Source organism: Strigops habroptila, chromosome 4 (genome assembly GCF_004027225.2).
Source record: "Strigops habroptila isolate Jane chromosome 4, bStrHab1.2.pri, whole genome shotgun sequence".
Lineage (NCBI taxonomy): Eukaryota > Metazoa > Chordata > Aves > Psittaciformes > Psittacidae > Strigops > Strigops habroptila.
The window spans coordinates 10,637,189-10,663,741 of NC_046358.1; the positions used below are offsets into that span (position 1 = coordinate 10,637,189).

Below are 26,553 nucleotides of genomic sequence, written 5' to 3' on the forward strand. Positions count from 1 at the left end.
GCCCCAAGTCATTAGTTTCGTCAGGAATTTTGCTTTCTCAGATCACAGGTAAAAAAGCCTTCAGATCTGTGGATTCAGAGGAGGTCTGAGAGAAGGGCAAGCTGTGCGCTTAGCTGTAAGTCACGGAAGCTGATTATTGTTAATTTAGCATTTTATATAAAAGACATTACAGATCCTGATCTATGCCAGAAACACCCTGCAAGTTCCATCACCTCATTGGTTCCATCTAGGGAAAATAAATATGACCAAATGCTGGATTTTCTCCGTCTCTTTTTATTTGCATGATTTTTCTATCCTGTTTACAAGCATGAGTTCCCACAACTGGTAGGAAGTGGAAATTACTAGATCACACACATGTGCCAAAAAAGATTTCAACTGCTGCTAAAGAAGGTCACAAAAATGACTACAGTTTTCTTCTCAGAGTAGTATACTAGGAGTAATCCACTGCAGAACTTGAGCTGCACAGAAAAAGATGTTTGATCCAAGGCAAGTGTAAGGGAATAAAAATACATCTGTCCTAAGCAGCATCTGTCAGCAGAAATGATGCTGGAAACTCTTGTGGGAAGACTAAAAGCTCATAATAAGAAACAATGGTCAAAACTATGACATTGTGTGTGATCAGTATGAAAATCCATCAGGCTAATACAAGTCTCCGCATAATCCACACGCTATCACAATGTGTCTACGTTTTCTATTAAGCTGGGATGATCATGGTCACATTTTCTACTGCTGAAAATCCAGCTAATAAAGTGAATTGTTAGAAGCTCTTTGAGAGCTCACTGAAAAACTGTTTATAAACTACTTCCACCTTCCAATTCTGGATTTTACCATTATAACAGACCACTGAAAAGCCCAAAACAGGGTTTAAAACTGTTCTGTTCAATTCTGTCACATTCAAAAGAGGACCAGTTTTGAGCAGCACAATTAAAGCCACCCAGACATCTCAGTGCCCAACATTTTCAGAGTGATCAGACTTATATCACGACTTCTCTGAGTTTCCTTTCATGCTCTTCAGTCTTCACCTCCTACCACAGGCCTGGGACTAGCTGCTCTCAGCTTTTACATTTGTAAAATAAAATGGAAATCCCATGGGAAATCCCAGTGGGAAACCCCTTGCCTTCCCCTCCGCCCCACACTGCTGTTCCTGTACCAGACACCCAAGCCTTGCACATGCCCACTCCTGAAATACTGCAGTTTACACCCAACATAAAAGCAGCAATTGCTGTCTGACACCATAAGTGCAGCATCTCACCCAGGCATCCTGACTGCACAGCTCATGGCTTCTGGCCTTGCCATGGCTGCCCTAAATTCCCCATCAGCCCAAGACAGAGCCCTTCTGACTGTCCTACGTGCTTACACATGCAAGCAGAATAAAACAAGCCCTTAAATCCCTGCAAAATCAGGGCCTGCCATCAGTTTGAATAATCCCTGCTCATTTTCAAGTCACTAATTATTCTTATGCTTGTATCCCAGGGTTTTAATTATTGTTCCTTCCAAAAAACTACAATTTTGATTGAAAAGGAAAAGTTTGAGCTGGAAGAACTCATGGTAAAGAAAAAGCTATTTGCTGTGACTCCAGTGGGTCATTAGGTCTGGGCCACAGAGGTGGAATTTAATTTCTAATCTCCAGATTTCAAGCCTTCAGTATCAGATAGAGCTAAAGGGATCACAGGAAGGCTGGACAGAAAAGCAGCTTTCCTAGCTGCACAATAATAACCAGGCTTTGAATTCACACTGAGTACTGTTTCAAAACAAGTTTCAAATATTCTTCTGTTTTCTTGCTATCATCATAGCAGAAGGTGATTTTTTGGACGGGTACTGTTGAGCAAAGCAAATGAAGAAATGACACAGAAAATACCATGTCTCCCATAAAACACTCCTTGTGCGGTATCACACAATAGTTCAAATCCTTTCTCCCATTCACCATTCAGACTACCGAGTTGTTATTTATGCTGTTCTACATTAATCTATAGCAGGTTTTAAGTTAGTACTCTTCTTCATCAACACCTATGGAAAAAAGATATTTTCGCTTGCCAAAAAAAGTTTTTACAACACCAACACAATTCTCCTTCTAAGCAGAGACCTGTAATTCACCCAGAAAGTAGCAGGATGGGTAGCAAACACAAACAATATGCAGTGATGGATGGGAGGGTGGCAGTGGAAAGAAACAGAAAGTCAGACAGACCTTCTGCTCCAAGGGCTCTTTCAGTAGGAGGATAAGGCATCCCACTGCTGAAGCAGCCTGCAAGGCTGGCTCAGAGTGTTTTTCCTCTTGCAGCCAGGGAAGGACATTGATTGAGCTCTGTGAGGCATCATGGGAGCAGCGTGTGTCAGGCTGCAACAAACTTCTAAGGAAATGTGCAGTAAAGACATTCGTAGCCTGTCGGGATAAATCAAAGAGCACAGGAACTATCCCAGCTGTTTATGCCACTGCAGAGTAAGTTTAATACTAAGGTATTTTGTCTGCAGCTACACAAGGGATGCGGCCGCCTGCCTGATGTAATGACTGTCACGCCAGGGGGATCTTTGTTCTCTGGTCCCCAGTTCGCCACTACCGGTGGTAACACGCACCTGCATCCCAAGGGTGGATGGAGATATGGAAATGTTTGCAAATCTTTGGGTCCAGGGAGACACCCTGCAAACAGCAGAAGGATCACCAATGTCCCAGGAGATCCAGAAACAGCTCCCCATGGTGTCACAAACTGTGTATCTCTCTGCAAGTTGCTATTTTAGCTCCTCATACTTAAAATGAACAAATATTCTTCTCTTTGGCTATACATCCAACCTTTTCAGATAGTGACAAGCCTCCCCCTAGTGAGCCTACCATCTGCCCATATTGTGTCTAGATTCATAAGACAGCTAAGACAGTATTTCTTATCATACTGTTTGTAAGGCCTGGAGGACAGAAAGGACAGAACCAACCCAGATTCTCTAGGGAAAACAAGGCACCAGAAAAGAAGCCAATTCAACTGATTTTACTCTAAGGGACAAAAGGAGGTTTAGTAGGTCTTTCATAAAATGTCACAGAGAAAAGCATTATTGTCCTACAGGGAAAAATGGGCCCATTAACAAATGAGGTGAGAGTCGAGTGAGATGTAAGAGGTCTGAAACAGCTACATTCCTCAACGCCTTTAAACTGTCTGTCTTCACATACTTCATTTATTTTGGATAGCAGCATTGCCCATGCCAAATTGGGAGTAAAGGGGACTATAAAAATACCTGGGGATAAAAGTGAGTGGTTTTAATGTTAATAGGCAAAACCTAATTGATCTGAGCAACATGATTTGGGTTTTAGAAAACAGCCAAATTAGGACCCTCCCAAACACATGCCCATATGGGTTCCTCATTTTCCTCAGACATTTCTGGGAATACCTTAGCAACTCTACCTGAGTGGAAATAGAGCTCAGGGGAGCTACTCTTGTATTTATGAGTTGGGTAAATGCCCACTGAATGGAGAACAAAGCAATCACAGCATTTAATTAATTCTGACAAGTTGCAGGTAAGTGAATTGAAGAGGAAAAAAAATGGCATCTTCATAAGGCACTGCAACAAGATAGCTTCTCCCACAGCCTGCAGACACCACAAATAGATAAAAATATTCCATAATACTATCTTGGATTGTATGGGGAGAATTAACTTGTATTCCATTTCTATACACTGACCATAAAAGCTAACGTAAAAGAAAGCATGACATCCATAGTCTAATGCCTTAACCTGTTCAAGGGAAAACATACTAACAACAGAAACTGCAAAGACAGCGAGGAGGAGCGAGGAAGATCCAAATGGAGGGATGAGGCTGTACCAAAAGGGATCTCCGGCTGGGTTCCTGCTTGGCGGGGACGAGCGTGGAAACGAGATGAAGAGCAGGAGCACATGACGGCAGAGCTGGGCACGGAGTCCTTCGTCACGGCTAAACTAACTGTGTTTATTGGCAGACCACAGGCGAAGGGCTAGAGTGACAGAAACATGATTGCGTTAACAGCTAATTATGTGTGTTAAAAGTACCAAAAGGTCAAGGCGGGGGGTGCGGGGGGGGAAGAGAGAGGGATTGGAGCTTCTGCTGACATCTAGCAGCGTTTTGGGGAAGTCGACTTTCTCCTGAGGTCTTGTTGACTCCGATTTACTTGCCGTTAATTGGAGAAAGAGGTAATGAAAACTGACTAATCACCGAGCCATACACCCTGCAGACTCATTCCAGTGTCAGTCTTTATATCTTGCTAATCGCTCAGACAAAACTAAGTTTTATGGGGATTTCAGTGACTGGTCAGCACCCTTCCTTGGCTCATTGTATTTGCATAGTATTTAGTTGTCCTTCCCTATACAGTAAGCTAATAAAAACTCTAGTGGTGACATACTTCAGCTGACACAGCAGTGAAGGCATCACAGTGTCTGCTCTAATTCTTGGAGAGCTTGCACTGAAGGTCCTAGACACGCTAATGTCATTGCTCATGTCTTCAATGTTACTGTGACCCCTGCAAATTACATTAATAGAGGTCTGTTAGCATCTGCTATATGCACACCTCTCTGCTTTTCTGGGCAAACACGCATGAGTGCTATTGTTTTTTCCAGATAAGGCTTAAAGGATCAGAATTTAATTGAGCAGTAAGTTCAAGGTATGAGACAAGGTGTTTGCGTTAGAGCGGTTTGTCACAAAACTTGGAGGGAAACAGCAGCAGTGAGATGATCCATTGCACACTCACCTCATTTAAATGCAATCCAATTTAGGCAGCCCATTTGGCACAAAAATTAGAAAGATGACTTAACAAAAAGCACGGAAGAATACATCTGAACCCAGGTGTCAGATATATTTGTGTGTGACATTCATGGAGCAGCTGTCCAAGAAAGCCTGGAGCCGTTAATTGCTAGGTTGCAATTAAGGTGGCAGCTAATGTTTAAAGCCCCCTCCTCACCCTTTCTTCCCCTCTCCCCCCCATTTCCAGCTATATTTTAAATGTAACACAGAATGAAAAATAAGGATAGACCAATGTGCTCTCCCCTCCACTGCAGTACAAGGTTTAAGAGAACAGCTGGGCCAGGATGAGTGGATTTCTATGCAAACAACATACAGAATGCCTTCATTTGTTGCTTTGCACAGGTAAGAAAATTAAATGAAGTTAACTGTATAGTTACCATTCAGCCTTCCAGTCGAGACAGATGACTTTTACTTACAGTGCTTCCTCTGGCATTCAGGGGAGGATTTGGCAATCCTCTCTGGGTCTGGTTCTCAACAATTCTCTGACATGGGGGCAGTTAGTGTCTTTATCGCACATAATAGTGCTGTAGAAGCCAGAAAAAATGGCTCTTTTCTAGGCAGTTTACCCCTTTTCCATCTGACAGAAGTGACTTTCCTTTTCCAGAAGTCGATGCACGCTGAACATTGACTTCACACTTGTCTCTGCCAGCATGCATGGAAGGAACATGCATTAGCAGACAAACACTGAGAGCCTGCTAATGTTTGCAAAGAATACCAAAACCCCTGTTACTGTCCTATTCAGAGGATAAGAGAGCCCCAGTTTGACTGGGACAAAGAAGCGGCAGCCTTACCACTATGTGACCTGGGCTGCATCATCCGATTCAGGGAGGGACAAAAGGAACTAGAAGGTAAATGGGAAGTTACAGCTCTTCTCCCCATCGCCCAGTAAACCTGGAAAATTAAACTAGATTCTGACACAATTTCAAGTCATTGTAACCTCACTTCTCTTAAGAGGGTGATTCTTGATTTACACAGGAACAAGTTAGAACCAAATATCAAATCTAATGAACCTGATTCTGTTTGTATTTACACTAGCATAACCTAATGATGATACACTTTACAATTCACAATTAAAAGTCAAATTACTCACTATTACGCAGTGGGTAGTTGTGGTGGCTTCTTTCCTTCCCTGGCAATAAATCCATTATCTACTGTCACTGACAAGCATTGATCAGGTTTAGAATGCAGTATTATGGGACAAATAAGTATGAGAGAGCGATCATCACACTTGTCAGACTGAAGGCAGTTCAGCATCCAGCAGCTACCTCTGAGCTGCCTTTTGTGCTTCAGCTTCTTGAGAGCCTTGCCAGCTCCATGCAGGTCCGTCACTCCCACAGACCCCACCAACCTCACTGCAGCTTGCCTGCACTTCGTTCTGACCCCCTCTTTGAGGTCCTCCTCACAACCTCACTCTATCTACATCCTTGGCAAGAAGGCAATCAAGGCACAGGGACCAAAACAGGGCTAAACTAAACAGAAGGAATCATCTTTGCAACAAGAAGCATAGAGTCCTGGCGTAATTGGAATGTGCTGCATTTGGAGACATCCTGTGCAGAATATATTCTTCTCTTCTTGGAAGATGATCCTGCTCTCAGTTGCTCTTCTACCTCCTCCAAAGGCAGGGCTTTAATGCTGCAGGCAGTGAGGGCACCAGGAGACGCAAGCTACACCTGAGACAAGCTACACTCTTCTGAGACAATTACATCAATAAAAGTTTAGCATAAAGCTCATGAGAGCAGAAAGCAGAACATTGTCAGTCACGAGCTTCTAATTCTCAAACTTGCTCCTGAGAAAAAGATAAGATAAAGCCAAACCAGATTAACCAACTTCAAAGCAAACAGGAAGACAATTACGGCATGCTAGAATAGAAGGCAGCTGCTGAGAGCACTAACGAATAAAACAGGTAGTGCTTCCTTACTGACTTGCTCCTTGTCCCTTGCAGGTTTTTGGAAGTCTCCTGTGATTAGTCCCATCCCACAGCGAGATTAAAGCATCTAGGTAAAGCAGGAATGCCTGCTGCAGAAATGTTTAAGAGACCAATACAGGCACGCTAGTGGAAGCTCTGTGGAATAGTCTTCTCCAATTAGTTATCCAAGGAAGAAAGATATTGAATGACGCTTACAAAGAATGCACAAAGCACTTATTGTTGTAGTAACCATCAACTTTCTAAGTAAAATTAAGCAATTTGCTAATTAAGACTCATGACAATTCATCATTACAGTAACTGTGCACTTCAGATGATTCATCACCCCATAACCAGCTCCCACTATGCAGGGCTGTGCATAAGGGCTGCCTCCAGTGCACAGAGGGCGCATGGTTCCTTCCCTGCTCTGAGCGGTCCTTCTCATGAGTCACCTTGGCCTGGCTCTGGGTGGCTGCTGCTTTCCAAAGGGAATAAAAAAATGAAAAAAAAAGGCAGTAGCTTAAGAAAGAAATATTCTTTTTTAAGTTGGGAAGGGGAAAATAGTTGCCCTTTCTAATGTTATTTGGCCTGGATGATCAGAAACCGAGCACGCAAGTCTCACAAGTTCCAAGTGATGCATGTTAAACTACCATCTGTCCAACTGCTGACAGGGGTCAGAGTCTCCTGCTGAAGAAGGAAGGAAGAGAACAACCTCGCAGCAGAGGGAGCATGATGCCTCTGATGACTAAGAAAGGGAGACCTAGAGACTGGGAGACTCGGGGAGGGGGAAGCCCAGGGACTTGGTGCCTCCTGCTTGCTGGATCACTGCTCTCTCGACCTCCCACTACCTGGGCCTCCACTCACTGGGACTCCCCATCACTGCGCACCCCACTCGCTGAGCCTCCGACACGCTGGGCACCACGAGTGGATGCTCAGCCTTGAGGAGGAGGCTGTGAGCACGGAGCCCTCCCAAGGCACAGCCATGCCTCCCCTCCCTTGGGCAGCAACTGGAAGATCCTTACATCCCTTACATCAAAGCAACCCTGAGAGCTTGAATCACCCACAGAATGTGACTCGTGACTCCTCTGATGATCTCTCAGCTTTCTAAACATTTTCTTTTCTTCTCCACCTCAAGAACGGTAAACAATCTTATACCCTTTTAACAGAAGAAGCACCAAACTGCATAACTTACGCCAAATCACATCGCTTTGCACTGATGCTCATGTCATTTGCAGAATGCCCCTATCCAAGGCAGGAAGCAACACTGGTATTGAGAGATTTGTATTTTATGTTCATCTCTGATGTAGCCTCTCCCACTTAATCACCACAGTTTGACCTCTCCCTCTCAGGTTCACAACATGCAGACAAAGAAATCCCCAGGAGCTGTAAGATGAACATAGCTCATCTCCAGGGGGTTCTGCAGTGCAACAAAGGATTAATTGGCTGAGGAAACTCAGCACTACAGCTGCAGGACCACACCAGGAAAACACCATGACTACTACACAACACTCCAGCTTCCCAACTTCAGCACAGCAAGTGTTCTCAACACTAAGGGAGTGCCAATTCCCCATCCCCATGAGAGATATCACTGTAAGAACAAGACAGATTCAGCACAATCCCTGTGTTGAATTCAACAACCCCTGTGGGCAATACAGGTCCACACTGTCATAAAGAGGCCTGGGCTTGCCACTACTGATGGGAGTCAAGCCCTCCCAGCCCTCAGTACCCTCTCCCACTGTGCTGGCAAAACCATCCGAGGCCATGGAGTAGTCTGCAACCACCCCAATCAACTGCCAGCCTAAATGGGACGTTTTAGCTTTAACCATCCTCACCTAGTCCCAGCTGGTTCCAACAGCCTCCATAATTCAAGGTGCAACCTTTCTGAGAGTCCTCTCCTTGCTTTACTTCTTGACTTGCCTTCAGGGTGTTCGGGGAAGGGCTGTGTGATGTAAATCATAGAATCATAGAATCATAGAATAGTAAGGGTTGGAAAGGACCTTAAGATCATCTAGTTCCAACCCCCCTGCCATGGGCAGGGACACCTTGCCCTAAACCATGTGGCCCAAGGCTCTGTCCAACCTGGCCTTGAACACCGCCAGGGATGGAGCATCCACAATCTCCCTGGGCAACCCATTCCAGTGCTTCACCACCCTCACTGTAAAGAACTTCTTCCTTATATCTAATCTAAACTTCCCCTGTTTAAGTTTGAACCCATTACCCCTTGTCCTACCACTACAGTCCCTAAGGAAGAGTCTCTCTCCAGCACCTTTGTAGGCCCCCTTCAGATACTGGAAGGCTGCTATGAGGTCTCCACGCAGCCTTCTCTTCTCCAGGCTGAACAGCCCCAACTCTCTCAGCCTGTCTTCATACGGGAGGTGCTCCAGCCCTCTTATCATCCTCGTGGCCCTCCTCTGGACTTGCTCCAACAGCTCCATGTCCTTTTTATGTTGAGGACACCAGAACTGTATGCAGTACTCCAAGTGAGGTCTCACAAGAGCAGAGTAGAGGGGCAGGATCACCTCCTTCAACCTGCTGGTCACGCTTCTTTTGATGCAGCCCAGGATACGGTTGGCTTTCTGGGCTGCAAGCGCACACTGCCGGCTCATGTTAAGCTTCTCATCAACCAACACCCCCAAGTCCTTCTCTGCAGGGCTGCTCTGAATCCCTTCTCTGCCCAACCTGTAGCAGTGCCTGGGATTGCCCCAACCCAGGTGTAGGACCTTACACTTGGCTTGGTTAAACTTCATAAGGTTGGCATTGGCCCACCTCACAAGCCTGTCAAGGTCCATCTGGATGGCGTCCCTTCCCTCCAGCGTATCAACCGAACCACACAGCTTGGTGTTGTCGGCAAACTTGCTGAGGGCGCACTCAATCCCACTGTCCATGTCGCCGACAAAGATGTTGAACAGGACCGGTCCCAACACTGATCCCTGAGGGACACCACTCGTTACAGGTTTCCAACTGGACATCGAGCCGTTTACCACAACTCTCTGCATGCCGCCATCGAGCCAGTTCTTTATCCACCGAGTGGTCCATCTATCAAATTGATGTCTCTCCAATTTAGAGACAAGGATGTCGTGCGGGACAGTGTCAAACGCTTTGCACAAGTCCAGTTGGATGACGTCAACTGCTCTGCCCCTGTCCATCAGTTCCGTGGCTCCATCATAGAAGGCCACCAAATTGGTCAGGCAGGATTTCCCCTTAGTGAAGCCATGCTGGCTGTCACCAACCACCTCGTTGTTTTTCATGTGCCTTAACATGTTTTCCAGGAGAAACTGTTCCAAGATTTTGCCAGGCACAGAGGTGAGGCTGACTGGTCTGTAGTTCCCTGGGTCTTCCACCTTCCCCTTCTTGAAAATGGGAGTTATATTACCCTTCTTCAAGTCATCGGGAACTTCACCTGACTGCCACGATTTTTCAAATATGGCGGACAGTGGTTTAGCAACTTCATTCGCCAGCTCCTTCAGGACCCGCAGATGGATTTCATCAGGTCCCATGGACTTGTGCACGTTCAGGTTCTTAAGATGGTCTCGAACCTGATCCTCTTCTACAGTGGGCCTAAGGTCTTCATTCTCACAGTCCCTGCATTTGCTTTCCAAGACTTTCGTGGTGTGGTCAGAGCATTTGCTGGTGAAGACTGAGGCAAAGAAGTCATTAAGAACCTCAGCCTTCTCCAAATCCATGGTAGCCAGTTCTCCTGATAGCTTCTGGAGAGGGCCCACATTGTCCCTAGTCTGTCTTTTATTTGCTACGTATCTATAGAATCCTTTCCTGTTGTCTTTCACATCCCTTGCCAAACTTTATTCTAGCTGGGCCTTAGCTTTCCTAACCTGGTCCCTAGCTTCCCGGGCAATGCTCCTATATTCTTCCCAGGCCGCCTGTCCTCGCTTCCACCTTCCATAAGCTTCTTTTTTCCCCTCTAAGTTTCCTCAGCAGTTCCTTGTCCATCCATGGAGGTCTCCTGGCCCTCCTGCTGCACTTTCTTCTAGTCGGGATGCAACACTCTTGAGCACGTAGCAGGTGATCCTTGAATATCGACCAGCAGTCTTGGGCCCCCCTGCCTTCTAGGACTATATCCCATGGAACCTTACTAAGCAGGTTCCTGAAGAGGCCAAAGTCTGCTTTCTTGAAGTCCAGGGCAGTGAGCTTGCTGCATGCTCTCCTCACTGTCCTGAGGATCTCAAACTCAACCATCTCGTGATCACTACAGCTAAGGCTGCCCTGGACTGTCACATTTCCAACCCGTCCCTCCCTGTTGGTGAGCACGAGGTCAAGCATGGCACCTCTCCTCGTCGGCTCCTCTATTGCTTGAAAGAGGAAGTTGTCTTCCACACAATCGAGGAACCTCCTGGATTGCTTGTGCCGGGCCGTACCGTCCCTCCAACAGATGTCAGGATGGTTGAAGTCCCCCATGAGGACCAGGGCCTGCGAGCGTGAGGCTGCTCCTATCTGTCTGTAGAGTGCTTCATCCACAGAGTCCTCTTGATCAGGCGGCCTGTAACAGATCCCCACCGTAATGTCCCCCATTGCTGTCTTCCCTTTGATCCTGACCCACAAACACTCTGTTACCTCATCACCCGTCCCCAGACAGAGTTCCATACTCTCTAGCCTATCACTGACATAGATAGCAACGCCCCCTCCCCGTCTGCCTGGCCTGTCTTTTCTAAACAGCCTGTAACCTTCCATTCCGACACTCCAGTCATAGGAGCCATCCCACCGTGTTTCTGTGATACCAATGACATCATATTCCTGTAGCCTTGCACACATCTCTAATTGCTCTTGCTTGTTCCCCATACTATGGGCATTTGTATAGAGGCACCTTAGCCAAGCTCCAAATGCAGCCAACTCAATGGCTGGGGCAGCTGGAACATCTCTACATCACTCCAAGCACTTATTACAGGTGCTGGCAACTGACTGGGAGTGTTGGGATGGATCAATGCTCCCCTCCCCCAACACATCTAGTTTAAAGCTTTCTTGACCAGCCTGGCAAAACAGCTCTGCCCCTTCTTTGTCAGAACAGCTCCACCAGCCTCCAGTAGATCTGGCCTCCCAAATGGAGCCCCATGTTCTAAATAGCCAAACCCCTGACTATGGCACCACTGTTCTAACCATTTATTAACCTGCCAAATGCACCTAGCTTTTTTAAGGTCCTCCCCTTTGTCCTGGAGAATCAATGAAAAAACTATCTGAGCTCCAGAGCCCCTAACCACCTCTCCCAGGGCTCTGTAGTCCTTCTTAATGTTCTCCAGGCTACTCCTATCTATATCTCTAGCACCCACATGGACCACTAGAAGGGGGTAATAGTCAGCAGGACTTACTAGAGCAGGCAGCCTCTCAGCAACATCCCTGATCCGAGCCCCTGGCAGGCAACACACCTCCCTCAAGACTGGATCAGGCTGGCAGATGGGTGCCTCTGTGCCTTTCAAAGTAGAGTCCCCTACTACTATGACCCGCCGCTTTTTCCTGGAGGCACCAGTAGTGATCCTCTTTACTGGTGTATCAGCAGGATACTCATTAGGTGTGGTGGGTGCTTTCTTGCTAGCCCCCTGCAGAACCGCGAAGCGGTTCTGGGTGGGGACATCAGATTTAGGAGGAAGCCACTTGTCGTTAATTGTCCTCTTCCTCCTTTTTTTGTTAGTTTTTCTCGTGACTAATTCCCAGCTTCCTGGGTTGCTGCCCTCCTTCTTTCCTATATGAGCAATGCCGGACGTTTGCAGCCCCTGTACAGTTTGGGCCTGGAGCAAGCAGCCCAGCTTCCTCTCAGCTTCGCTGGCATCTTTTAGCTCACCAACAGCCTCCCGCAGCTCAGCCATCTGCTGCAGGAGGACCTCCACTAGGGCGCACCGAGTGCAGCCCTGCCCCTTGTGCGCCCTCGCCTCAAGAGACCAGGCGAGGCACTTTCTACACTCCGAGGTCTGCGCCGCAGCCTCCCCTCTCATCGGCTCTGTCTGGGTGCCTACGCTGGCCACCACCCGGGCAGAGCTCCCAGAGCGGGCCCTGGTCCTGAGGCGAGTGCTCACCATCCCGCTCGCCCTGCCTGCGCCAACTGCCGCGCCACGCCCTGACCGCTCGTGCTCCCTGGGATGGGTTTTTCCCCACTGAGGGCTGGTGCCGTCACTCCTGGCGCCGCCCCCTGTGAGTCAGCTGCTCGCGTCAGCTGAGCTGCCGGCTCCCGGGCAAGTCCTGTCGAGGACTTGAGGCTCCCTCGGTCGCTCTTGCCGCTCCGAACTGAGGCTCTTGGACGCTGTGCTTCCCCCCGCTCCGGTGTTAAAGGCGTCCTCTCTGGAGATACTCACCTCGGCAATTGAAAAATCTACCTACTTGAGACTGGATTTTTCTGGGGCTGGGTATTTGGCTCCCGTAAAGCACTGGGAGAAGGTGAGTCCCAGAAATACCATGAAACCAACCCAGCAGGCTGTTGAGGAGGGAAGGATGCTCATCAGCTATGTACACTCTGCAACACAGATAAAGGCTACTAACCTAAACCTTTGCAGCTCTGGGGCAGCCAGCAGAGCCTGGCAGCACCTCCCAAATACCTGCTGTGTACTTGGCTTTGACGTCTTCTTCCAAACGGTTTCTTCAGCTCAGCTAGCTGTTTGCAAGCAGATCTCTCAGCAGAAAGCAAAGTCCTGTCTAGCAGAGCAACAGGATACGTTGATCATAGCAGTCAGCACATCCACAAGCCCAGAAAGGGATGTGTCTCAGCCATCCATCACATGCAGCAACAGGACAGGAGAGCAGGAGCAAGTCCAACAGTAACCACTGGCATCAAGTCAAGCAGCACCGGCAGGTGACATTCCTGCAGCATCAATCAGTGACATGCAACACAAACTCCATCCTGGGAACACACTCCCACACCCAGGCTCTCCACACATGAGTCTTTCGAAGAGGGAATGGCCTTAAATCATCACTCACAGGGGGCAGAAACAGACACTGGTGGGAAAAACACCTGCAAGGGGAGGACAGCAGCAAACAGGAGTAATGGCTTCCTCCCCTTAAGCAGCATTTGCCATACTGGCCTATCTGAGAACAGACCATTCCATTGCAATGGCATGAGCCTGAGGTTTGTAATTTTGGACTGGGGCTCTCCTCAAAGGACCAGATGTACCTTATTGCAGCCGATGAGGCAGGTGGGTGAAATTAAGGGCCCATTACACTTGCTTGCTAAAAAGCACCAGCCAGAAGTAAGGTCTTTGTAAGGTCTAAGCTGGGGCTCCAACTCCACATTTATGTTCAGCCCATGAGAGGGAAGCAGGCTCTGGGGAGCTCAGAAGCAGGTTGTGTTTGCACACTCCTCTAAAGCACATCAGAGCACCCGGATTTCTCCAGCTCTCCCGCAGGATGGAGCAAACCCTTGCAGACGGCACTGCAAAGGCTCAAAGCCTAAAAGCCACAGCTGCACTGGGCTTCACTGCCTGAGGAGCTGCACCTGTCCCCGGTGCTGCCCCTCGGGATTAAAGCCAGAACCTGGGCGGTGTTGGGGGGCCCTGGCGGGTGGCTGCGCCCATGGACGGCGCGTCGCCGCTGGAGAGATACCTGGAGCGCTGCGAAGGGCAGGTAGGAAGGAAAAAACAAGCTGCGTTGGCCGGGAATCGAACCCGGGTCAACTGCTTGGAAGGCAGCTATGCTCACCACTATACCACCAACGCTGTGCTGAACATACTTTCGATCCCGCCCCTGAAGTGCGGCGCCTCTGCCGCGCTCCGGCGGGGCCCTGGGCCCCTCCCGCTGTTCCATACAGCTTAGTGTGGGGAGCAGCGACCTATAACGGCTCATAGCTGCCGGTGGGAGCATGAGGAACCCTGGCGGGGCTCTCTGCTGGGGAGGTCGTTCTTAATCTACTCAAAGAGGAGCTCTGCTGCGTTAAAACGGAGTGCTGTTTGCAAGGACCAGCCTGTACGCTGGCGTGTGTTGGCAGTGACGGGACAGGACGCTCACATCTCTTCATGCTGTCTGGTGAACGTTTGCAAACACTTTTTTTTTTTTTTTGGTATTTGGATTAGCCCTGGTCTTGGGTGGTTGCAGAGACCATAGGGTGAGGGTCTAGGAGAGAGCTGGACTCGCAGCTGAGCATCCTCTTCATCAGAGGCAATACAATTTCTATATGGGTCTCTTGTTATAAGCCACTTATCAGCTCAGAAAATTGGTTTAGCGCAGGCTGTTTAAATCCAGAATGTTCCTAGTGGCAGACAGTACAGCCCCCTGAATATGGCCCTACAAGGTATATATATAATGAGGTGAGATATAACCAGGCTTTTACAAATACTACTGAACTTTCTGTATTTCAGACTTGCTGTGATGTTTGATAACGGCAGATGTGTGCGATACCACTGCAGAAAGGAGAGAAAAAAAAAAAAAAAAAAAGCCAAGTCTGTTGCTTAAAGGATTTGATTTGTGTACCTGGGTTGCAGGGTTCCTGCAGTGGAAGTGAAAATAGCCATTCCCCTTCAAGCTGCCCCAAATGTAGTGATCTCAGACAGTGAAATCTCCTTCCTGGAGCTGCTGGGAGATGTCCAAAGCTGTGCAGTTGATCAGGCCTTCAGTAAAGTTAATTAACCTAGAGTCTATGGCAATAACCCTTGGCAGCCAGCCCAATACAAACATGGTCTTGTGCCCCCTTTCACAGCCTCTGAGCATCTGTCTAACAAGAAAGCAATCTTCCCTGGCACTTAACCCTGTAAGCGCTTTTCCCCACACCGGTTATATGGAAACCCGATGAGAAAGGAAGATTTGCTTTCTGTTGTGACCTAGTTTATGTAGTTTACTTTGTTACTTTTTTTAACTTGTTTTACAGCTGCTTAAATAATTCCAGCCTTATATACCCCTCATTTTTCTATCAGCTTCTTTCTTTAAGCTGTGCCACAAACTGGAGAGGTTGTTTTTTGACTATTACCACATTCTCTGATGTCCCTTAGTATGATGTGTGTGTAGTCCTGCAGGCTCAGTATATTGTTATTAGTAAGTGTTAATGCATTTGTATCTGACCTCTTAATTCTCAAGTAGTGCTCTTGGATCATGTTTTCCAAAGAGCCAATGGCTTATGGAGTACTTTGTCTCATTCAACAGTACTCTGCCCCAACTGATCTCATGTGGGGCTCTGCATCTAAAACTCAGTTTTAGAAGCAGTTTTGAATGTAGGTGTTGGTGGTGCTTTCAGAATTTGACCTAATCACATCTGTATTCAAGCTGGTAAGGGTGCTCTGGGAGGATTTGTCACTTAAGAAGGGTTTTCAAAGTGTCTCTAGGCAAACACAGTGTGAACTAGGAGGAGAGATCTCCCCTTGTGCATGGTTGCATTAAGTGAGGTGATTAGCACAGGACAGAGAGCAGCACTAGCTCGGGGCTGGAAAGCATTGAGCACTGATCTGGAAACCCTGCTCCCACTGGAGCTCAGGCAGTTGCTGCCAACTCAGGGCCTCAGTCTTGTGCACTGTTCTCAGTTCTGATTTGTGCTGGGACTTTTTGAGTCCTTTTGTCCCTCAAGCCAAAAATGCCTAAATGAACACAAAACCTCTTGTATGGATCACCTTGTCCAAGTTGTCACCTGCTGGGGGTATTGGCAGAAACCACCTTCTTGGATGATGTATTCTGCTAATTAGAGGCTTATGTGCTGATGGAGAAGGGAATAAATCCTTTTCTAAACTCTTGCGTCCTCAATATTATGATGCCTTTTAAATAGATTTTAATAATAAATTAGTATGCAAGATCTTTGCGGGTACATTGCATGCAATCTGTGAAAGGATACTGGCTTTGCTGTCTCACTTGAATTAGTCTGGTGACCTCCAGCAGCTGAAAGATAAAACTGCTCGTGATTCTGTGAGCTGCTGCCCTCTGTTGCACAAATCCAAAACAACATTGACACTGTCCTCTGGTAGCGAGGAGAGGATACAGTAATATACGGAATGGGAGTTAAAGCCAGCCAGAAAATGCCAGCTGTCTTCCTTGGAAATAGTTATGAGCATTTGTGTCAGTTACGTGAATAACTGAGGCATGACAATGGCTGTGAAGGGCAAAATGCCATCACTGTACCTCCAGTCACAGCTGAAGGTATTCGGTATTTCTCAATTTGTGGTATTATGGGAGTATTCTAGACTGCCTTTGAAATGTGGTGGGGAAACGTGTATCTCTGCTATAGAAGTTATGTGGATTTTTACATGCTGATAGACAAAAAAAGACAATTTCAAATCTTAAAGATTCTTTGCTATAATATGTATCGGGAAAAAATGAATGAAACTTCCTCGTTGAATAGATCAATCTTAATTTAGTCTCCCAGCTAAAGTGAATCTTTTAATACAAGAGTCTTAATGACACTTTCTTAATTCAAGGATGACCTCTCAGCTAGTCCTCAGCTGTTTACTCCCATGAGCCCTTATGATGTAGACCTTCCAATTCAGACCACTGAAGATGTGTTCGGTTCTCAATTGAATCAGCCCAAAGATCTTCCTACGGACTTCTCAGTGGATCTCAGCTTTCTTCCAGATATTACCCAAGATAACAAAGAACAAAATCTATCTGAAGATGGCTATGAAAAGCAAAAAGAGCTTGATGGGTCAATATCAAGAAATGAGGACAGTGGTATCTCTGTGGATGAAAGCAGCTTGTCATACCCAGGTGCAACTCAACCATCTCCTGAAGCATCTGGCACGTGTCCTCCTCTGATATCAATGACTCCTATGACCCCAGTGACGCCTGCATCAGAAAGCTCTGGCATAGTTCCTCAGTTACAGTAAGTTTATGTATTATATATGTAGCATATATAAGTCATAGTTTTGCTAAAACTGCAAGGTACTGCTCTGACTTCTCACTTGGAGAATGTAGCAAGCAGGGTTTGGGCTTAAATAAGCCCACCAAGAAAACTATAGAGGGGCAGTTACTCCTCTTTGAGGAGATGTGGAGCAAATGAACTGACAATATTAGAAGGCAACTGGATAGTGTGCTGATCAGTGCAACACAAAAATGGAAGTGGCATGGAACAATACACAGCTTAGCAAAATGGGAGAGTTGACTTGATAAACATGCTGGGTGAGTGAGCATCTGAAATGCCTCTGGCTTGTTAAGGGGAAAAAGTCTCTTCTGGGAAACAGGAGCTGAAGTCTCAAAGGGAGAACTGTTTGGTAGAAATTACATACAGTATGTACTGCTAGTTATTTCAGTCTGCAGGATGAAAAGACGAAAATACTTGAAAAGGAGGATTTATTCCAGCAAAGAGAATGTTAAGGATGACAGTAGGCTCCAGGGGTTTAAAGATGTCAGCCTGGTTTTCTGAGAGCAGAAAACAGTCTGAAGTGAGCAAGGGAAAGGGGCATGAAAAGAAGTGTGAGAAATTCTGGCCTCATTAAAATGTCTAGGCTAAAGCAACTATGGAGTAGTTTATACCTGTAGAGAATAATAAACTCTTAACTAACTTGAGTGCTGTAGTAACTCTGTAAATACTCAGTAATGGTTCAATTCAAAGCTGTAGAAGGCTTCAGTGCTGTAGTTACTGGAAGACACACAAACTTAGTATTCAGGGACTAATAACTTCATACCCTGTTGTATCTCAGAAACTGTAATTCTGGTATTGAATTACTTAAGTTTTGCCAAAAGTAGTTTAATGCTAGAGTAGGGAATAGGTAGGCAGAAAATGAGTTCATGGTAATTATTAATTGGAGTGTGACTTCACATTAAGTTAATAATGTTGGGGGTTGGCTCTGCAGTGGCTTGCTTTTGCAATAAGAAAATTCCCTTCTCATTCCTCAGGAATATAGTGTCAACTGTAAATTTGGCTTGTAAACTAGATCTGAAGAACATAGCTCTGCATGCCAGAAATGCAGAATATAACCCAAAGGTAAATATTAAGAATTCATTTACCTTCCTCAGTGCTGATGGATTCTAATACGTGAATTCAATGAGCTGTGTACTCTTTCTAACAGCACTGTCTTGACCCACAGGGGAAAATCATAAGAATCTACAACTCGGGCCTCTTAAAAGAAATACAGGGGACCACAATGATGTGTATTTTTAATTTGAATAAAGCCCCAGCAATGAGGTGTTACTAAGCTATTTAAGAAAGGAGGTGAACTCTCCCACACGTGCCCAGCTACCTCCAGCTGAAATGGCTCAAGCAGCCCTCCGTGGGAGGGATGACAGATCGGCCCTGAAACTCCTGGCTGAAGGAAAGAGAATTACTGGAGTCAAACTGGTATTACATGATACTTCTAGCAAGTGGCCTAGACTGTAGAATTTCACTGGGACTAACGGGCTTTCTAGAGGTGACTCCAGACTGCTCAACAAAATGTAAGGGACAAAGCAGTGGTCCTGTGACTGTAGTTTTAAGCCCCCTGGTCCTGCATGGGGGGGCTGGTGTGTGAAGATAACTTCATGGTAGTAAACAAAGACTCACAAAGTAAATGCATGTTGTGTTGAGCTTTGAAAGTGACCATTCTTGAAAGAATGAACAGAAAATACAGTACCAACTACCAGGCGGACAGTGAGGTATTCCTTTGAATTTGTAGAGGTTTGCTGCTGTGATCATGAGAATCAGGGAGCCACGAACAACAGCCCTCATCTTCAGTTCAGGAAAAATGGTCTGCACAGGAGCAAAAAGGTATCTTTTGTTTTGTTTTTCCTTCCCTCTGAAGGTCTGGGTCTTGCAGCTCTGCCTATTTCTGATGCAAAATGTCAAAAAGCCTTGTTTAAATTACCTAGCAAAGGGCCGTCATAATTGCAAGGAAGCAATGAAGCACTGGTATTGAAAAATTTCTCGTTTTCTTCATGATGCAGCTTAGTAATTACTGAACTGTGTACTTCTGTCCCTCAATATAGATTGAGCTGAGCAGACACCAACAGAAAAGCTGTTAAAATGCCCAGGAACTGCTAAGTGGCTATTTGCATTTCTCACCAACTTTAAAGCGAGTTAGGACATAACTTTTGTCTGTCAAGACTCTCTTCAATGTCTATGTTCACTAGTCAACACATCTTCCTCTAGGGAAAATGGGATTGGGGAAAAACACATCTTATTTCTGTACTCTGAAGCTTTTTCTCAAGTTCAGCAGCTGCCTTATTTTTTGTCCCTAAACACTGAGATAATGCATTAACTTACAGTTTAGGAGGACTCTTCTCCAACACCTGCCACCACCCCAACTAGCTAGATGATTCTACTGGTGTCTGCAGTTTGCCTCTTGGATCAGCTCTGAGAAGCTGGTGTAAGGAAATGAGAAAGAAACCTCTGAAGAAGGGAACTCCTGGGTGATGAAACATGCTCCAGTGTATTCATATAGACTACAGGAAAGTGAATGACAAAGTGCCTTACTCCTTTTAGCTCACTGAAGTGGTTCTGGGGGTAGAGGCTTGCTATTTTGAGCATATTTTTTTCTGGAGTTTAGATTAGCATGATGGTGGCTCTAAACTGACTTCCATCTTGAGAGCAGAAGCAAGCACTAATCAAAGCTGCTTTTCCCCTCTGCCCTTTCCTTAGTGAAGAGCAATCACGTCTTGCAGCCAGGAAGTATGCACGTGTGGTACAGAAGCTTGGGTTCCCTGCAAAGTTCCTGGACTTCAAGATACAGAATATGGTTGGGAGCTGTGATGTGAGGTTTCCCATCCGGCTGGAGGGCTTGGTTCTCACTCACCAGCAGTTCAGCAGGTATGTGGAAGTCAGTTACAACCTGGAGCAGTGTCTTCTGTAAGCTGCCAAACAGATGCAAATTCTGAGGCTTACAAGCCCGGCAAAAAGAGTAATAATTAACCAGATACTGAGTATCAAGCATGCCTTTTACTCATTAAAAGACAATGCGCAGTGGTTCAGCAAGCATGAAATGGCTGTAGATGCCATGTGTGATGATAAAGATAGTAAGGTTTTCTGCAATAACTCCTGTTCCAAGTGAGGCACAAGCCACAATGACCCTCTGCTTAATTGCCAGGATGACATACAGTAACTAGCAGTAAAGCTTCCAGTGCTTGAAACCATGACTGACACAATTCAACAGTGTTCTAAACTGCCCTCCTGCGTGGTGTTCCCTGCCTTCTTCTTGCAGGGACACCATAAACACAAACTTTAGAAACCTTGCGATTGAGAGCATACTACACAAGTGTTGAGTCACTTCTGGGATAAATTGGCTGTGTTAGATCTGGTTAAGATGAAGGGCTGAAGAACTGCAAGAAGCTTCTGGGTTGTTTGCTCAGTTGGTTAATGAAGATACTTTTTTGAGTATCTTCTTGATTATCTAAATCTAAGCTTTTTGAGTATCTAAAAGCTTTCTTTGACCGTGAATACTGTTGACACAATCTTTGTTGCTGTCTGCAATGTCTGCCAGAGACTTTCATTAATCTGAGCAGTGTTGGTGATTGCAATTTTACTAGTCTCCTGTTATTGCTAAGTGCAGTATCAAACCTTAGTGGGTATTTTTCTTCACTGCAGACCATGTCAGTAGGAAAATAACCAGTCTTGATTAAATGCTTCAGGTTTAATTGCAGCAGCTCTTAAGCTACTTGAACCTGGTCTGTGCCCTTGCTCCATTGCGAACGTTTAATACAAAGAGGGCCTCTTAGGCATTTGATTTGATGGGAGTTATCTGCAAGGATAAGGTTTCTAACCTTCAGGCATACAGCCAGACTGCAGCTGCAGAATACAGAACTGAAAATATAGTGTGTTTCTGGAATATCGCTCAGGTTCTTTCTCTCTGGGTGTCTTAGCCATCAATTTAAAGTAAATCTGTAGCTGAGTGATGGGCATGCTGTGTCTTCAAGATGGGCTTGTTCAGAACTACTTATTGCCATCACTGAGGAAAAGATGATGATTTTGGCACTGACAAAATAAAAATTGTCTTTTATTAGCACTGCATTTGGTATTTTGCATTTAATTTGGGGACTAAATATAAAAGATTGACTTGGCTGTCATCTCTTTTTTACTGTGCAAGATGCTTCCTGATAAGGACTTTTTGCAGACTAAGAAGGATTTGAGTACTGTTTGAAGACTACAATAACTTTTCAATGCTATGGAAAAATCACTTTCAGAAGTCTTTAAAAGCAAGCATGAAGAACTCTTACCAGCTCCAGCTGGGATGACTGGGTTTCTTTTAAAGATATCTAAAACCTGACCTGCCTTTCTCTGGGTAACTAGCTAAAATCTAGGTTTAATTACTCTATTGCTAATATAATTAAAGAACACTTTATGTGTACAACACTGAAACAGTATTTGCATTTTACTCATCTTACCTGCTTGTTTTGAAACAGCTACGAACCTGAACTGTTTCCTGGCCTTATTTATAGGATGGTCAAACCAAGGATAGTGCTGCTTATCTTTGTGTCTGGAAAAGTTGTACTGACTGGTAAGTGGTCTCCCTCTGTACATCTGTAATCAAGAGCCACCACATCTTCTGAGAGCATTTGAATTGAACATCAGCTAAATGAATATCTTGCGACAGTAAAGCCACTCAACAATCATTTTAATGCCTACAGCTGCTTATCTGTGTTTTCTGCAGATAACAATATCAGTATTGTTGCACTAGAAGCTCATATTGCTTCATGTAGTGTCTCAGATTTCCCTGTCATTAAACCTGAGTATCTTTATTCATAGCATAATGCCATGTGTCAATGTACAGAATCCCAACAGGATGCTGACATGCTAGTAATTACTCAGTTGCTTACATATGAATATCACAATAAGCAATTTAGAATTCCTTGGACAGGAAGCAAACTTCTTAAAACACTTCACTTAAACATTTAGTAGGGATTATTAGAGGAAGGGTGGAGATCTAAGAACTTGTTCCAGACTGTCTGGCCAAAACACTCATGAGGCAAAAGCCCTGCTGAGTAAGTGTGCTCAGCAGATATCCGTACCTCAGATCTCATGTCAAAAAACGTTGAATTCCCAAGTGCATGTTCCTATCACGTCCTCTTTCAAAGCTTGTGAAATACTGTTATATACTGAAAGGTAAATGGTACTTGTTCTCAGAGGACCTGAATGCTTTGAGTTATGTGAAAAACAAAAGAGAAGTGCCTGCCTTAACCAGAGATTCTTGCCACCATAAATCACAAATTAACTCAACTAACTGAAAATGGGGTGCTCTGTACGAAGCTTAAATGCTTCCCTCTCCAACGTCCCCCTACCTTCTTGTGTTCAGTAAAATCACACTGGCCACTTCTATTCCACTGGTAACTTGCATTTCTGGGTACACTAATTGTAATACCCTTGAGTGTGCAGGAGGCCCAGAAGCACTAAGGTTAAGTCCTTGTCTGTGAACACTGGGCCCAACTGTTAAGGACAGAACTGAATTGAGAAAGTAACTTGAAAGTAACCCTTTGAAAGTAACGGTTGTAGTAATGCAGGTGAATTAGTCATGTCCAAGTGTGTTCTGAGAGAAGGGTTTGCACAGTCATACTGAGTGGCATTTAATCCAATTGCTAATTCATTTAAATGCAGGTTTTTTTGTAGCTGATGTTTGTTGTGCTAGCATGATAGAGTAGTGTCACTGGTAAGGAATATTCCTGCCTACTGCAATACAGTTAGTATGAAAGACTTGGGATTAAAGATGTACTTGCAGTAAGATGGAAAAGGCTAGCTTTGAAATCACAGGTGCCCCAACAAAGCTTAAAAATAAAAAAACTGCTCAGAAGTGGAGGAGGGGAGTTCTCAAAGTATGGATTAACTTCCAGTATTGAAATAAAAATCCTTGGTTTCTTGTCTGTTTCCCCACTGGTGTATGGACAGGCAGAGCTGTTACTGTTAGGCAGATAACACTGTGGTGGTTCTTAGTTGCCTTTTTTTTTTTTACCCCAAAGCCAATGGTTTGCACCTGTCAAGAGTAGCTAACTGCTAGTTTGGTTTCACAGATTAAACAAAAGTTTAGTCTTAAAGAAAGCAAGCTAGAAATTATTCTTTCTGAGGTGGAAAAAGTGTGATGGAAATTCTGCCTCAAACTAATAGTAAGTTACTTTCAATTCTTGTGTTTCTTCATGGTTCATAATCTTGTTAGGTTTGAGTTGCTTTCAGTTATTCTCAACTCTGTTAATACTTGGGTTGTTTGGGTTTTTTCCCCTAAATGTCTTTTTAGGAGCAAAAGAGCGTTCTGAAATCTATGAGGCATTTGAGAACATCTACCCCATTCTAAAAGGCTTCAAGAAACCATCATAACATGGCCCATAAACCAACTAAGAATAATATATGGGTTTGTATTACTATACATGGAACAGAAGCAAGGGTATTCCTGAACCCAACTGTACTGCTGGAGATTATTAAGCAAACAATACTGTCCTGAATGCTATAAATGCTGATGCCTTTCCATAGTTTTTTGTGACATTGTCGGGTTTTTTTGCTTTCAGATTAGCTGTCTGTAACCCACTTGTGTTCTGACAGCTTCTGGCAAGCTGAAAAACTTGACAAACAAATGTACTCTGAATAGAATGCATATTAAGGTGGCACTTAAAAGTATTTTGTAATAGGAACCATGTGTCTTTTCCTGCTGTTGAATGGGTGAGACAACACTGCACTTCAAACTAGCTTTATCAAAATCCTCAATGTTCAGTGTACTGAAACCTAGCTCCTGCAATGTTGTATTTTCATATTTAAACTCAAAATATATTTTATCTACAATATAGCTTACGAAATCCAGCATGAGTTGATTTCAGAGTTTTGAAGACAGTGCTTGTAGAGGACATATAGCAAATCCTTCTCATCCTACTGGTTGGATAAACTCTTGTGTGTAATGGTGTTGGTACTCCTTTTACAGAGAACGTTTAAGGCCCCTGACTGCTGGAACAATCCTACTTGTGGGGGGAGGTGTAACTAAACAAACTATCTAATTTGTCATGACAATTAGATTTTAACAAAATTCGTACCCACCTGTTATGGCTGAAGTCCCCTCAAATGATGGGAGTTTGTTGCTTGGGACAGACAAGAACACATTGGTTAGGGAACTGCCTTTAAAATGGACTTGAGGAAAATACAACAAGCCTTGGATGCTCAAGACTTAATTATCTGGGATATTTAACAAGTTCAACCAGTGGCACTACGTCAAATTGGGTAATTTTGCAGCCAAAACAATGGGGTTCTTGTACTTTGTTTTTTCTCCAAGTGAGCTCAAGGCTTCCTTTGCAAAAGGTGTCATTCACAGACTGGTGACGCAAGTAGGAACACTCCAAAGACTATCTCTTGACTGTTCCGGTACCTTCTGTGATTCCCTGGAAGCAAGGTTGTGTTTTCCAGAACAGGGCTTTGGTGCTGCTGAGGTTTGTCTTGTGTCCTCCCCTTGTTTCCTGTTGAAGATGAGAGAGATCTGTCAGGAAACACCACTAGAGGTTGCTGTTAGATGATTCAAGTGTAACCCAGGCCAAAGCTACCTCTGTCCTTGATGGAAATACACAATATGGGCAACGGCTTAATACAGAGTGTTTCAGTCTTGCTGGTCTTAGTTTTGCTGTCACAAGTTTATTTCCGATTCGGTGAAGACATGATTTCAACTTCTGTTTTTGTAATATGTCTCACAAGCGCTTTTGTAACTGTGTCTCTTCTCCTCTGGAAACAAGTTTGAAAAACTTCATGCACTTCCTTATGATAAACTGGTCTTAACTGTTATCAGTCTCTTTGTCAGAGTCGAACTGTGGATTTCCATACTCAAATCTATTCTAAACAGAGGCTTACTTTTCTGTTTGTTTTCTAACACTGCAGACTTTCCGTAGCTATGGTGGGACTCTTATTTGTACTGTAATAGATTATGAGTTTAAATTACAATAATCTTTTGCAAGTGAAAAAAACAAGGTGCTTTTATTGGCATGTGGGGAAAAGTTTATCTAAGATGACCCCTCTTCAAGAAATTACATTTTAATTAAGAGCTTGCCACATCATTTCACTAGTAAAGTTCATGTTCTTTAAAAGTATAGATAAAGTCTTAAAGATAAGAAATGAGCTCTGTGCCTTTTCGCTGAGCTACTGATTAAGTTAATGTTTGCTTCTGGTAACTCTTAGAAACAACTCTCTTTGTTCTACCCTCGTAGTGCTGTTCATGCTGGTGTTTTGTGGCACTTAAATACACTAGTGTATACACAGTGGAGGCTGGGATTTTTATTTTTTAACTGGGACATGGTTTGTTTCTTTTTTGCTTTAAGTTATTCTGGCTTCTGTGGATTTTTGTCTTGTGTCTCTCCTAATTGCCTGGTGGTTCCCACTATATTCTGATGCAAAGGACTTGCTATTTCTACATACGAGTTGATCCTATCTATTTAACTCCTGACTCTGGCTCCAACCTTTAGGCTGGGGGGAGGAATCCTCTTAATTTGTCACTCTTAAAGATGTGTATCAAGATTTGACACTTCTCTTGCACAAACTGTCCTCTTACACACATTACCCTTGGTGCTATTGTAAATATAGGGGCTGCCTGGTGTATGTTGCCCCTGCAGCAGCGCTGCTGACTGGCTGTGGGGCAGGCGGCCCCCTCGGGCCCGCAGTGAGGATCACTAGTCGCGGTGTTCCCGCCCTGTGCCGTGGAATGGTTACAGACCCGCAGTGCCTGCTGAAGGTCCTATGACCACCCAGCACCGCGGGAAGCGGAACACAACCACGCTGCTTACTGCAGACTTTAAGCACAACTGTAGCTCTGCAGTGGCTGCTCTCTAAGCTTTTTTTACCTCAGATTGGCACAATTCCGTCCGGGGCTGGCTGACCTGCCTGCTGCGTACCACAGCTCACCCTCCGTGTCCCCCTCTGGGCGCAGGGAGGGGGCAGCCTTGCCTCTTCCAGCAGATGCTGCCGGCAGGCAGGAACACCGCCCTGTGTGTTGCTGAAGCCGGGTCCGTTCCACCCCTCCTTGCGCCGGGTCCCGGCCGGGTCCGAGGGGGCCGGTCGGAGCCCTCAGAACTCGGGCACTGCCCTCGCCGCCTCAGAGCCCGCTTCCCACAATGCCCCTGTTCGCACACAAAGTCC

At 45.2% G+C, this 26,553-nt stretch overlaps 1 protein-coding gene, 1 long non-coding RNA gene and 1 other non-coding gene across 3 annotated transcripts; 1 reads left to right on the top strand and 2 right to left on the bottom strand.

The window, feature by feature from the left end:
- Positions 1–253: 253 nt before the first annotated feature.
- Positions 254–26,525, bottom strand: LOC115607435. The gene is made up of 3 exons (XR_003991236.2): positions 26,259–26,525; positions 24,478–24,890; positions 254–3,950 (listed from the first exon to the last, which is right to left on the bottom strand). It is a non-coding gene; the product is annotated as an uncharacterized LOC115607435 (long non-coding RNA).
- TBPL2 (TATA-box binding protein like 2) lies at positions 14,163–23,963 on the top strand. The gene is made up of 7 exons (XM_030484722.1): positions 14,163–14,213; positions 16,982–17,382; positions 18,396–18,483; positions 19,151–19,242; positions 20,113–20,280; positions 21,870–21,964; positions 23,690–23,963. The coding sequence occupies exons 1-7, from the start codon at positions 14,163–14,165 to the stop codon at positions 23,767–23,769; spliced, it is 975 nt and encodes a 324-aa protein (XP_030340582.1). The 3' UTR covers positions 23,770–23,963.
- On the bottom strand, positions 14,234–14,305 carry TRNAG-UCC. The gene has a single exon. It is a non-coding gene; the product is annotated as a tRNA-Gly (tRNA).
- Positions 26,526–26,553: the final 28 nt, after the last annotated feature.